This window comes from Nomia melanderi, chromosome 9, assembly GCF_051020985.1.
Source record: "Nomia melanderi isolate GNS246 chromosome 9, iyNomMela1, whole genome shotgun sequence".
Taxonomy (NCBI): Eukaryota; Metazoa; Arthropoda; class Insecta; order Hymenoptera; family Halictidae; genus Nomia; species Nomia melanderi.
The window spans coordinates 3,087,456-3,101,088 of record NC_135007.1 but is presented as its reverse complement, the minus strand read 5'-3'; the positions used below and the strand labels follow the sequence as shown (position 1 = coordinate 3,101,088).

At 38.2% G+C, this 13,633-nt stretch overlaps 1 protein-coding gene across 5 annotated transcripts in view; it reads left to right on the top strand.

The window, feature by feature from the left end:
* Ndg (Nidogen) overlaps positions 1-12,695 on the top strand; it is a 33,076-nt gene extending 20,381 nt beyond the window's left edge. The window contains exons 11-21 of one of the 5 annotated variants that reach the window (XM_031986462.2): positions 734-901; positions 2,813-2,950; positions 3,430-3,555; positions 3,668-3,790; positions 5,680-6,023; positions 9,115-9,451; positions 11,008-11,236; positions 11,374-11,549; positions 11,671-11,779; positions 12,027-12,145; positions 12,302-12,695. In XM_031986462.2, the coding sequence (XP_031842322.2) occupies positions 734-901; positions 2,813-2,950; positions 3,430-3,555; positions 3,668-3,790; positions 5,680-6,023; positions 9,115-9,451; positions 11,008-11,236; positions 11,374-11,549; positions 11,671-11,779; positions 12,027-12,145; positions 12,302-12,429 (1,997 nt within the window). In that variant the 3' untranslated portion in view covers positions 12,430-12,695. The remainder of the gene's footprint in view (positions 1-733; positions 902-2,812; positions 2,951-3,429; positions 3,556-3,667; positions 3,791-5,679; positions 6,024-9,114; positions 9,452-11,007; positions 11,237-11,373; positions 11,550-11,670; positions 11,780-12,026; positions 12,146-12,301) is intronic. The other 4 variants (XM_031986464.2, XM_031986463.2, XM_031986465.2 and 1 more) reach the window with 4 other exon arrangements.
* The last annotated feature ends 938 nt before the right edge of the window (positions 12,696-13,633 follow it).

Here is a 13,633-nt window from a genome sequence, read left to right as displayed (position 1 = left end):
TGATTTTATTTACATCATTCGATTTTTCTAACTTTTAATATTCCAACACTATAAGTAATTTGTTACTACATTGTGTCTGCGCTTAAAAACAACGAATAAATAACTGTAATATAAAAAACTTTAATTTCTACCAAGGTGTGCGCCTTTACGCTTATAATTTATATTAAACATGTTTTTCTATCCCTAATACTTTACTTTCAAGCACTCACATGTTCTGCATTAAACAATTTTACAACGTGTATGCGTCAAACACCCAAGGAATACTTTTTAAACAGTAATACAAACTAGATTACTGTACGGAATGCCCTGTTACACTATTACTAAAAAAATGGCAATTTTATGACTTGAATCATTATATTTTACAATTGTCCAGATACAATAAATTTCCCTTTCACATTAGTTTCACACAGAACAATATTTAAACATCAATAAATTCAAACCAACTCAAACTACATTGAAATAACATTCTCTTGAATGGACGAGTTTCACTCAATAAAAGAGTTAATTAAATATATACTTTGAATATGTAGAATTTCTCGTTGGTAAGAATACAAAAGAGACTTCGCAGCAATTTGCTTTCGAAATGGATTACAAAGGGACTGGGTGGTGAACAATTTCTAGGAAATGGTTAGAATGGAATTCTCGTTTCGCAGAATCTCGTTCCGCCTGCAAATCCGCGGATCTGCGTGTTTTCGTAATCAGCTTCCGTTCCAATGATTACAATTGCTTCCAGGTGATGGTTACACGTGCTATGCGGAAACGGATGTGACCACAACGGACGAACCACCAAAACCACGGTGCTTGGAAGATGTGTGCTTGTGCCCGGATGGCTGGGACTACCAGAATGACGAATGCGTGCGGCAGGAAGAGGCACATACGACCGTCACCTATGACCGAGACTGTAAGTACCGAGAATAATATCTCCTAAATTTCCTCTTGGAAAATTATTTAATGCGGATTTCATTCGAATCCGCATGATCTACCGAATTGGAGCAACAATTCTTGTCTTTTCCTCCCTTTTTTAAAAATATTCCTGCTTTGATCGAGGAATGTAAACGAACTTTACATGCACGAGACTGTTAATGGTTTACAAGTTTGAAATATAGTAAGGGAAGTATAAGCTTCTTAAAGTTCAATCCTTTGGGGAAGAAGTTACGTTAAAGTGAAAGGATTGGCGAAAAAAAAGGAACGCGAGCGTGTAAAAAGATCTGAAGAATTCGTGGCCGGCGAATTTGCTTGAGAAAAATGTACAGTGCGAGAGGGCGGTATTTGTAGAATATTTCAATCTTTCGCTCATTATTCGTAATTTTTAATATTTCAACTGAGCGGAAAATTATTTGAATCTGTCGGTACCTTCGTGGAGGGCGAAATTCTTGTGATGTTTTATACGAGTCAATTTTAACATTCTATCGTGTTTCGCTTTTAATAGTAGATATTTTGTATTTTGTTTTTAAATGTGTATATTTCATCTACGCTCAGAAATGTATTATTTGTTTGTAAAATACCATCAAACGTTTCGATTCAATTTTTAATAAAATAGTATCTGATGTTTGTAATTTACGAATAATTTACAATTTATATACTATATAACAATTGTTTGTACCCTTTAGAGAACTTTTATTTAGATTTTTTTCCGTGACGATGTTCTCGCTTGTATAAACGCTGCTATTTTACATTCAAATGAATAAGCTTCGGGCCCTGTTTTAATATCCATTGTACTCGGTACAGATAAAAGGTTTGAGTCCTTCACAGAACATGTAAAATGCGTCTACATGTTTGTTATACATAAATAGCGATTTCAATCATATTTTTCTCTGAATGAAGGTGCTTACAAACACAAACTGTCATTACAATTTTGTGTATTTGATGCCAAGCATTTCTAAAATAATTTATCGCGTGTAAAGTTTCCGATTCAGCGTAGACAAACTAAACTTGGCTAAAACTTGTCTTAGAATTTAATCAATAACTGTTTCTCCATTAGTATCTATTTAATATTTCAAACACAGTGTGAAACATGTGATAAAGTAATAAGTATATGTTGCTTGTCCATAGAACAATACCATACCAGACAACATAATAAGAAAGAATACATAAGAGCTATATGTGCAAATTCACTTTTTACTTCAGATTCTGATCATATGTGACATAAATGACTGACGAAATTCTTTGCCCTAATTGAAAAACTAATTGTTACAGTGATACGTCGACTAGTTCAGACTTCATTAAAAATTACAAAATACAAGAAGATTAAAAGAATAATCATCACTATTCAATTTCTACTTCACATAGCTGACATAGTTTTTACAAGTGCTGGTTTTTCAGGTAACGTGTTAACACTAGAACTATCGAATAATCGAATTACCTTCTTCTAATTTTTGTATAGAAACTCCAAAAGTCCATTTATTGAGATTTCGACTGACTCATAATTCCGTCTGCGTATTACGAAAACAATGAACGAAAATGAAAAACAAATTACTCAGAGAAATATTTCTTGCCTTTTCAATAATTGTAAAAGAAAAAATCAGGGTTATTTTGATCTGATAGCTCTAGTATCAAAGAAATTATTGCCTGAAAACAAAAATAAACATTTCTCACTGTACATCAATTAAACGTATTTGATTAATTTCTTGAACGATCCTCAAGGGATTGACATTGCCGAGTGAAGAAAATGCATGACTTCTAATCGCACGTAAGATTCGATCCGAGTACGTCGTGGTTGCACGAAGTCACGTTGCGAACCAACAGATTACCATAGCAGAGTAGAGACACTCGCTAACCGCTCGCGACGAACGGTCTGCATCGTGCGTTCTAGTATTGGCACGTCCGACTCCGGAATGCTTCGAAGACTCCTGCATATGTCCCTGGGGATACGATTACAACCACACGGAGGAGATTTGCGTGCCCCGGCCCGGATACAACCACGAAACGATGGGTCCATCAGGATTTCACTGTACGACGGGTTCGCTTTGCTTCCGCTAATTCGGCCAATTAACAGTTTGCGGCACGAGCGCCACGCTTCATGCACACTTTAATTAATTCCGCCTACGTTGCACTTTATTCTTCTACTCGAACGATCGAATTTATTTATCGAGGTTTCGACGGGCTGTCCATTGAGAAGAAACGTTGTTTTAATGTCGATGGAACATTCGATTCCTTTGTCTTTCGCGAAACATATAACGCAAAATATCATTTTTAATTGATTGATTCAAAGCTAGCAACGAACAATCCAAACGTTTCGCCGGGTATTCGATTAAAACGATACCAGAGGAATTCGTAGTAACGGTAGAATCGCTTGAAGGAATCCCGCACGTCTCTCTCGGAATGTAAATTCGATTGTTGCCACTGATCTGCAAAGCCGCTTCATAAATTTCGGACGTGAGGCCGTCCAGTGTTACCGGCGTTATCATAATTCCGCACGCTTGTGTCTAGCATCGTGCAACGTGGTGAACAGGTGTCATCCCTACGCGCAGTGTGTATATGTGACGAGTACCGGCGACTACGAGTGCCGCTGCAATACAGGCTACGAGGGCGATGGCACAGAGTGCACGAAAAGAGGTACGTCAGGGACTTGCTTCCATTTTTCAATGTTTCTTCCATATCATTCATCGAGCGACGTGGTAATTATCAATGTCCGGTGAAGTGAAAATGGATTGTTATTCTGGCACAGAAGTGTCCTGTTTGGATGTGGACATCTGCGACCCGAACGCGTCCTGCCAGCATGAGGAGCCGCTGGCCAAATGCGTGTGCAATCCTGGATACGAAGGAGATGGAACCACTTGCAGTCCCATTGGTCATATCGTACAATTTTTTTTCATTTTTTTTTTATCGTTCTTTAAGACACTGTAGTCGACACTTTTACGGTAACCGACACTTTAGACAGTCTTCTCACTCGCTAGTTTTGCACGCAGAAAATACAGAACGTCGCATCTGCGCTCGCAGTCGCGTGACCGCATGATTGCCTGGAAAACTTTCCTTAATAATTCTGTCTAAAGCTGTGCTGTTCATCACACAAGTCCATTTTCAAGATTCATCCAGCCTCTGTATTATTGAAATATGAATCTATGGACGATGATTCGTACTTCATTCAATTCTGAGTCGTTTCATCGTGTTCACCTGTTTTATTTTTTAAACAAATAGAAATAAATAAACATTAGATCGGGCAATTATGGTGACGAACCCTATTCGTCTTGTATATGTGAAATCGTCAATTTCTCGAAATTAGAATTATTCAAGATTCTATTGAATCAAAATGTTTTCTGTTTGGACATATACTTGCCGATGTCCAACTAAATAATTTATTCTTTCCCGACAAAGATCAACATCTGTTGAATAAACAAGTTCGTTGAATACGCCACGTAAAAATCCATTTCTCATATTTCATAAAATTCCTAAATAGATGACAATCTCTTATAGAAACATTCGACTTAAGTTTTCCTTACTCGTGTAGTTCTTATACAGGATGTTAATTTTAACTCGAGTATCTAAATTATTTCCGCCATTATTGAAACTAAGAAAAAATGACTAAATAAGACTGTTCGGGCCGATTTGTACGGGGTTTATGGCAGGGATTAGAAGCACAGCTATTTTTGAGAATTCGTAAATTTAGTTTCTTTTTTGCCATCTGGACGACACTCGCCGGATGGTACGCTCTTTACAATTTTTACTCTTTGTCGTAGCATTTGTCGATACCTTTAGTTTCTTGCACGCATTTTTCGTTGGTCTCAATAGTTATTGCCCTGCTGTAAACCTTCACGGCCTGAGCATGTCAGCAAGAACCATGGGTCGCCCAACGGTTTCCGCGGCCGATGCAGGGTCAGGAAACCGTCTCTGGTGTTGACCAGATGCATCGTCCACCATCGCCGAATTCTCGAGTCTCTCCCCCCTTGGAAAATCTCACGACCCCTTCCTCAAGGAAACACGCCGAGGGCGTAAAGGAAGCGGTACCTTCTAACTTAGGTTCGCTGATTGGACTTTCCCAAAAATTGGAAGAACCAATCAGTGGACAATTGCAAATTCCAAGGGGGAGCTGAGAAGCACTCGCGAGTTCGAAAAGCATTCGTATAGCAACCACCGACTAGAAAAGACACACTTCGAAAACTTGTAAACCGGCTAAGTTGTACAAATACAGTCCACTATATTTTCGCTAGGTCGCGAGTTCTAAATCATTCACCAGATAGACCGCGACCCCCAACAAAGACGACCTGCACAGGATGTTTTTTATCGCCATCAGATGCACGCCTGAACCTTCCAACTACTATACGCCACTATAGTGGCTTTCGTGTATATCTTCTTTTTAAACGATACGCCACTATACCCGCTCAATTTTTTCTTTGTCATCGATATCTGTGTACATTATACCCTAATCTAACGTAACTGTACAATGAAAATTCTATCAGCCTCAAATCACAGTGTTACATTTATGATACGCAGACCGCGTCAACCTTGCCGTACAGAGGTATATCTTCAAGGCTAGTCCCGCCGTAGCTGAAAGGTTAAAACCATGTACATCCTATTTAGTCATTTTTTCTTACTTTCAACAACAACGGAAATAATTTAGCTATTCTAGTTAAAATTAACTCTATGTATATCATTTGTACACAGAACCACACTCTTCTGGTTTGAATTCACTCATATTAATCCTAGATACCATTGTTACAATATGCATTTTATATAATACAGACGAATGCAGCGGAAATACTGACTGCCAGGAGAACGAAAGATGCTTGTACAATCCGACCAGCTCCCGTTACGAGTGCAGCTGCTCCGCTGGATATAGCATGGTGGACGGTCGGTGCGTGGTGTCCGACTGTTCCACGAAGCCTTCTCAGTGCCACGTGAATGCTCGGTGCGTGTCGGCTGGGGATGGTGGCTACAAATGCGTCTGCAGCGAGGGCTACAACGGGGATGGAGTGCGACAGTGCGTCGAGGATCATATCGGCTGCAACGTACTGAATAATTGCGGCAGGAACGCGTTCTGCGGATACAACCAAACCTCCGCAAACTTCGCGTGCATCTGCCAAACGGTAGGCTTATTGGATCTTGGTGTCTTAGACGTAAGGTCGCATTCTTGTCGGTTATCGATCGAGTATCGATAAGGCCGTAGGTATTTCCCCCGCAAATTGAACTAATATAGCAGTATAGAGATTTCCACGTGGAACACGCGCTTTGTCGCCACGGGACAACGCTCTGCTGAAAATCGCGATCGGGATCACGAGAGCAGGAATTACTCTGTTTACTAATGCGATAGTTTAGACGGAGTTGAATGCAGTTCCGAGGAACTCCATCAAGTAGTAACGGAGCCCCACGAATCAGCCGGCGCACGGATGAACGGCTGCGAGTAGACTGTGACAGTAGTGGCTGACAGTTTACGATCAGACACCGCGGTCGGAAATAGTTCGGGACGCAGGAGGTTTAATAGTAAACGGATGATTGTTCTTGTTTGTTTTATTGCGGTTTCTTCTGATACTAGCTCTGTACCTTATTTTTGTGTGCACTATATTGGTATAAACTTGAAATAGAAGAGTATAATTAATGGTTTACCAGGTATTGATAGGCTCTTTACTAAGTTGTAACTTTATATTGGAAAGTGGTTGTAATTGGTATTGTTATTGAAACTTTGTTAAATTATGGAGATAATTTATACTATGAATTACGAATGATTTTAATACTGGGACTAGTAAATAGGTTAAGATAATCAATTTTAGATTTCTTCTGCAATATTTATTAAAGATTATACAGATACTCTTTCGAAAAATTATTAAATAAATTAGTTTATTAATGAGTGTTTTAGAAATCAATCGAAATAGTTAATTAAAACAGCGATAACTGCATATTTTATATTCTGTATTAAAAAAATATCAATATAGCAAACAAGAAACAGACAATTTAATGCTTGGTAGCTCATGTTAATGTGTATGTTTTCTCGTGCGTAATTTGTTTGCCACTTTTGCTATTTATAGTCACCAACTAAACTTTCGCGTAGTTTTCAACATTAATTGTATCGTACAACATATACGTAGTAAGAGTTCCTCACTCTAGCTATTTGTTTTGCATTTAAACGACTTCATAACAGTATCAATAACTTTAAGAAAGTCACCTGCAATTATAGCGTAATCAATGCAACAGCAAAAGGGTTGACCTTAAAACGCTTAAAACATGGGATCGTTTAATCCAAAGGTTAAAGGATCTAAAATTTCAAATCTAGTATGTCGAATCGTGAAAGTCGATACATAGACCACTTTTGACATAAACTAGACACAATACTGTTTAAAAGCTTTCAAAGGAAGAATATCATAGAATATAAGGTTCCTCTGATATTTATTTTTTTTAACAGAAAAGTTTTTCTTATGACAATGAAATTTTGAATGTACTAAATTAGGTGTATTGATGTCAGCAAAAATCTTTTAGCATTCTTTAAAAGCAAAATGTGGAATACGTTCAATCCAGTAAACTGATTGGCCAAGATGACATCCATTACGTCCAACTCAACAATGTGGGAATTTTTGATCCAACATTCATGTGGTTCGTGAATAATGAACAAGACATCCATCATATTGGTACTATAAGTTCTGACCCACATTGAATGAAACATTTTCTGTCAATCCGTACAGATGATGGGCCAAAAATGTTCCATACTTTCACCTCATCGATAACATAAGGGCCAATAATTTGAATATCTAAAAGACTGTACCAAATATTTACTGTCTATGATTTTTGCCTATTTATTTGTTTCATTCATATTGAATTTTCTATTTATTCGGGTTACAATCATTTATCCAATCATGTTCCGCGAAAAATACTTTTTTAACAAATTTTTCAAATCATCCGAAAATTATTATAATATCCATTGACAAGAAACAGTGTAAGTACTTTCCGAAATGTTTAATTCGATGTTTCTAATAAATCGGCAAGCGAATGAATGAAGTCCCCTGATAACAGTTTCAGATTTCATTTTTGTTGATTTATTATATGCAGAAAGAGGCGGACGGTTACGGCCAGAAAATTGTTTTGTGTACAGCCTCAAAACTTCTCTTAAGTACTTTACAATAAAAATATATTACTTGCAAATAATAAGTAAAATAATTTAAATAATAAGTAAAATAATTTAAATAATAATAAGCTATCCTGGAATTTATTAATGCCATTACACAAAACTCACAGCTTCATTTTATGAACTATAATATTTCCGCTGTAATTGAAGTCTGGTAAAACTTTCCTTTACAAAAGTTTTATACTTTTATAAGGACCAGAGTATAGTGATACTAGTTTAATTATTGTTAATAATTTTCTTTTAAGTGTTAACGAGACAAAACAGCTAACTTTGTTCGAGCACTTTGGACACGCTTTCTGAAATTTTAAATATAATTAAAGATGTTCGTGCGGTTTTCAACTGGTTAACAAACAAGTGAAGCGTTCTTAAAAGTTATTCTAGAAACTAAACAACTTCTGTAGAAAAAATGTGTATGAACTTTTAATCATAATGGACATATTTCAATGAATAACGTTAAGTGGTATAGTTTGTAGTTTATATTCTTTTACCAGTCACCTAGCTAACAGACCTCGTACATTAATTTCCTCAACTTTAATCGTTTAAAATATGATTAGAAAGCTGACATACTGTTCTTATATTGATTTGGAACTAGATAATTATGGAATATATTTCAACATCAACTTTTGTAAACCTCTGCTTGATAGTAGACTTATTGATATTTATTGTACACTTTCTCAGAGCAATAGCTTTTCATTCATGAAGATCTTGGACGTTAGAGCTTCCAAAACACACGATTACTGTACGCATCCCCACAACTGCATCATTATTTACCACATAATGTTTACGGAAATGATTATCCGTCAAATTGACAGGTTCCATAAACTCAATATTAGCATGTTGACAGCTCTGATGGTCACCGATGACCAAAGCTTTCGAATCGCTTAAAAGTAATTACAATACGAAAATGAACGTCGAATAAGAATATTCAATATAGTAAAACAATAGCGTAATAAAAACTGAGATACCAAATCATTAATAATCAATTCTGATATCATTTTTTTAGACAGCTTTCTATAGAGTTCTCTATAGACAGTTAAAAATCAGGCAAATGCAACTGATTGCAGGGATACTATGGCGACGGTTTTACGTGTCTTCCGCAATCGTCTTGTAGACGGGAGCCAACCCTTTGCTCGCCGGACGCGACATGCGTGGCAGCCGGGGACAATCAATTCGCTTGTGTGTGCAACGATGGTTACACAGGGGACGGAGCGAACTGCAAACCACGGCCGAAACACGAATCGAACTTCCTCCTGGTCAACCAAGGAATGGCCACGATGAGGATACCGTTCACGGCGACCTACGATAACCCGGGCAGCCCGATCCATATAGCGTACACGCAAATGGCTATCGCGATCGACATCGACTGCCTAAACGGAAAAGCATACTCCAGCGACATCACTGGTAATACCTAGATACTTCGATAGCGTTTTCGTTCCAGCTCTTGCGTGAAGCACGAAATACAATGAAACCACGATTATCTGATTTAATTGGGCGATTAACAGCCAAGGTATATGAATGATCGAGACTCTGAACGATCTAGACCGTGAGAAATAGCAACTTGGTTAGTCAAATTTCTACTGTACTGTGGACAAACTGGTTAGGAAGATAAGAATATGATTTTACGACGGAAATGCACATCGGTTTCCCTTAGAATCATACTGTGTTGTGCGAGTCTCGAGTAATCGAACGGTTATTTTGTCAAATTGGTCTAAATTTGCAAAATTTAGGCTTCTTTGGCGTTAGGTCGTGAACACTACTACTCTAGATTTTATTGCCTGACGAACAAATGTTATCAAGTATAACTGTTCAAGTATAAATTAATTGGTACCAAGTATAAATGTTCATTTCCAAATGAATTATCTCGAAATTTTGCAACTCTTCTTTATAACATAAATTTTTCCTTCGAGATGGGAGACAAAAAATCTTAATTAGAATTAAATATAACGTAGGGATTTATGGCTCCCACTTATGTTGCGTCAATCATCAGAAATATTATGAATTAGTTATCGCGATTGCGAGCCAATATTGCTAAATTATTGAAAGACAAATATATATATATATATTTCAAATGATAAATTGTTCACAAACAGCCTGATATAAATTTTCAATGTTAACAAATTAGCAGATTGACTGCCATGATGATTACCGGGACTTCCGAGTGGTTTGAAAACGAGTACAATAAAGTAATTGACATCGAATAAAACTGATGAAGTAACTGTATAATGTAAGAGCTATGGCACTAAATCATTAATCAGTAATTAATTCAAATACCGCTTGACTTCATTATAAAAGAATAAGCAATACGAAACGCTAAAGATTCTTGCTGAAAATGAGTTGAAGTAATTCGTGAATACTGTGGATTTTTTTTCTAACTTTGCTTTACTTCTTTGTTGCGGAAGAACGTCGTATCGCTTTGAGTATACTTTGAGTATACTTACGAGTATACACGTCATCTTGAAACTCTAAAGAGTGCTAACTTTTGCTATGACAAACTATATATTTTTTTAGATAAATATGTACTTTTTCTTCGTTCACTTTAGTTTTCCGTTACAATATATTACAAGTGCATTTGACCTGCATTTGAGGAGTGTACACTTCATTATTTGATTTTATTGCACGCGCAATAAAAGATTTTTGAAACTAAATCCTACACTTAACGGGTTAAATTAATTAAATTTTAAGTGAAGGGAAAATCTGTAAGGACATGCCAGAAAGTCTGTTGACCCCTTAAACGAAAAAGATCAGGACTGCATCCATTATATGTCACAGGTTCTTAAGTATAAACAGTTACCGACCTATTTTCATACATTCATTTGTGCTTAATAGTTGACACATTATCAGTAACAATCCAACAATTCGTCTGACATTCAACGGGTTAATAGTAACACCCGCGACGGAACACCAAACGAAAGTTCAACAACCGAATACACGAAACTTGCACGAGATTTATCTTGCAGGTAATCGAATAACCGAGTTAACTTACAACGGTTCGATGGCGGAGACGTTCCTACCGAAAGTAAGTAGTCCCGAGGGCCTGGCGGTCGATTGGGTTTCGAGAAATATTTTCTGGACCGACTCTGGCTCGACGACGGTGGAGGTGGCCAATCTCGAGACGAAGAAACGCAAGGTCCTCGTATCCGACGGACTGGTCAATCCTAGGGGGATAGCCGTTCACCCATACCGCGGGTTAGTATTCTTTAAGGGAATACCCGAAGTCCTGTGGATTAAAGAACCCGAACCCGCGAGTAACGTCGCGGCAATTCGGATGCAGGAAAGAGAAACATTGTAATCGTTCTCAGCCTCGGAAATTTGCCATTTTCCAGGAAGATATTCTGGTCCGATTGGAACCGTGCCTCGCCGAAATTGGAGTGGGCCAACGAAGACGGCACCGGCCGCGCAATCTTCCTTCAAGGGGATTACGTCAAGCTACCGAATTCATTAAGTATCGATTGGGCGACGGATGAGCTGTGCTGGGCGGACGCCGGGACGTTTACGATAAGTAAATACAGAACTCTCGTGAAATTCCTCTAGTGATAGGCGCCCCGTTGAGATCGTCGCCACCCTAACCCGATAATCCTTCCCCGACCACCACTCGATTTTTGATAATCGTTCGTTCGCAGGCTGCATGGAGATCGATAGCAGGGAGATTAACGTGGTAGCCAATGCGCTCACTTACCCGTTCGGTTTGGCGATCTCGCATCAGAACTATTACTGGACCGACTGGAAGACGTAAGTTGATCGAGGATTCGTTCCTTCAGCTGAATAATTTTAAACTTTTACTTGCGGGGATATAAACGACGACGTTGCTTCCGACGTGAATTGCGATCTATCATTTGTCCGCTGTCGATCTAACGATTCTGGCAGTGATCGAGGATAGCATTACGGGTGCATGTTAATCGGGAAACGTCGGAAGGAAAGTTCTGCGAAGTAGGATAGAGATCGAATACTTTAAATCATTCGTTATTTAACGACGCAGCCACAAAATCGAAGTCGCAATGAAGAGCACCGGGGACAGGAAGCCGGCCATATCGATACCACCGGGAGGAAGCGGTAAATTATACGGAATAGTCGTCGTCCCTGAGTCCTGCCCGAGAGGTAAATCAAGTTTTACGTCACCGAGCGACGTGTAACGCGTAATAAGGAATTGATGAATTGTTCCCTTAAAAATACATAAAGTTGCGGGACGTTGCAATTCAATCCCGATCGAACGGTAAGCAAATTAATACAACGGTTTCTCGTCTGTTGCGACAGTGACGAACGTTTGCCAATTCGAAAACGGAAGGTGTAACAAGGAGCAACTGTGTCTGCCGGACGGCCAAGGTGGCAGAACATGTGCGTGTGCGGATGACGCGTCTGGACCTTGCACCGACTCTCATTAAAACGACTTCAGCTGATCGCTGGAATCGAAATAAGGCGGCATGATGGTTGAAACATGCACCCAGCGAGAGCTGGGAGTATGGTTCGGCGTCGCGTCGATATCGCTCATTAAGTCGCGTGTAAATTATAATATTATTCTTGGTATGTTTAGTTTGTCGTCCACGTTTTCGAGTAACACACTTTTTGTATCTAACACAACCGCAGCGTGATGCTGGATGTATGGTGCTGCGGCATGGTGCCGCGTTATTTAATAAAAGTTTAAGATATACGTTGAGTTTTACTGACTTTAACTCCTTCTAGGTTTGTGTGGTTGGGAATTGTACGGTTACATTGTTGAAACTTGGAAAAGGTAATTCAGATGAAGAAATGTGTAAGTTTACAGTGTGAAACAAGGGTTTATGGTTTCGTTTTACGTTTGAAGGAATTGAATTTGAACTTCAGTTAAAAATGCATATTTTTTAATATACCTTGATTTACATGTCTGCTTTTTATTTATGATTTACTGTTTCTATTCACCGGATGCCATAGGCTGAGGATAATGTTAAGAGCATAATGAATTTTGATTCATATCAGACACTAAGCATTGTTTTGTAGCATGGTTATATGAGTTCTGAATAATCAAAATGTAATCTTCATTTTTTTCAACAATATTGCGGAAGTTTTTTAATGTGTTATTACATTCACAACTTCTTTAAAAAAAAAAATCTATTTTTCAATCATTTCCACAAAACATCAATTTTTATCACCAACTGTTTTTCCTTAATTTTTTCTCTGAATGATTATTTGATCAATAAGTGACAATTGCACTTTCTATTTCATAACAGTAGAATTTTAAATCTCAATAAATCTCGCCTGCTTTAAACGTAATCCCTTTCAGCATTAGCATATTCGTGAACGGAGGTACGTAATAGAATATGATACTCAACTTTTCTCCGACTTCCATTAACAATATGTATCGGCTGACATTCATTTTCCAATCGACAATCTTTCCCCAGCAACAAAACATAATTCACCCATCCGCCGTTCCACGCATATTAAAAAACCTTAAATTAATTTCTCCCCGTTCCCTGATTAGATTATTTGGTGTAAAGCGCGCAGAAAACTCGAACGCGTAAAGTGGCGACACCAGCGAGCGACACGGGAACTAAGTCAGCCGCACGTTCAAACGAATAGGGAAACAAGCTCGCTGTGAAGAAGAAAAGGGAG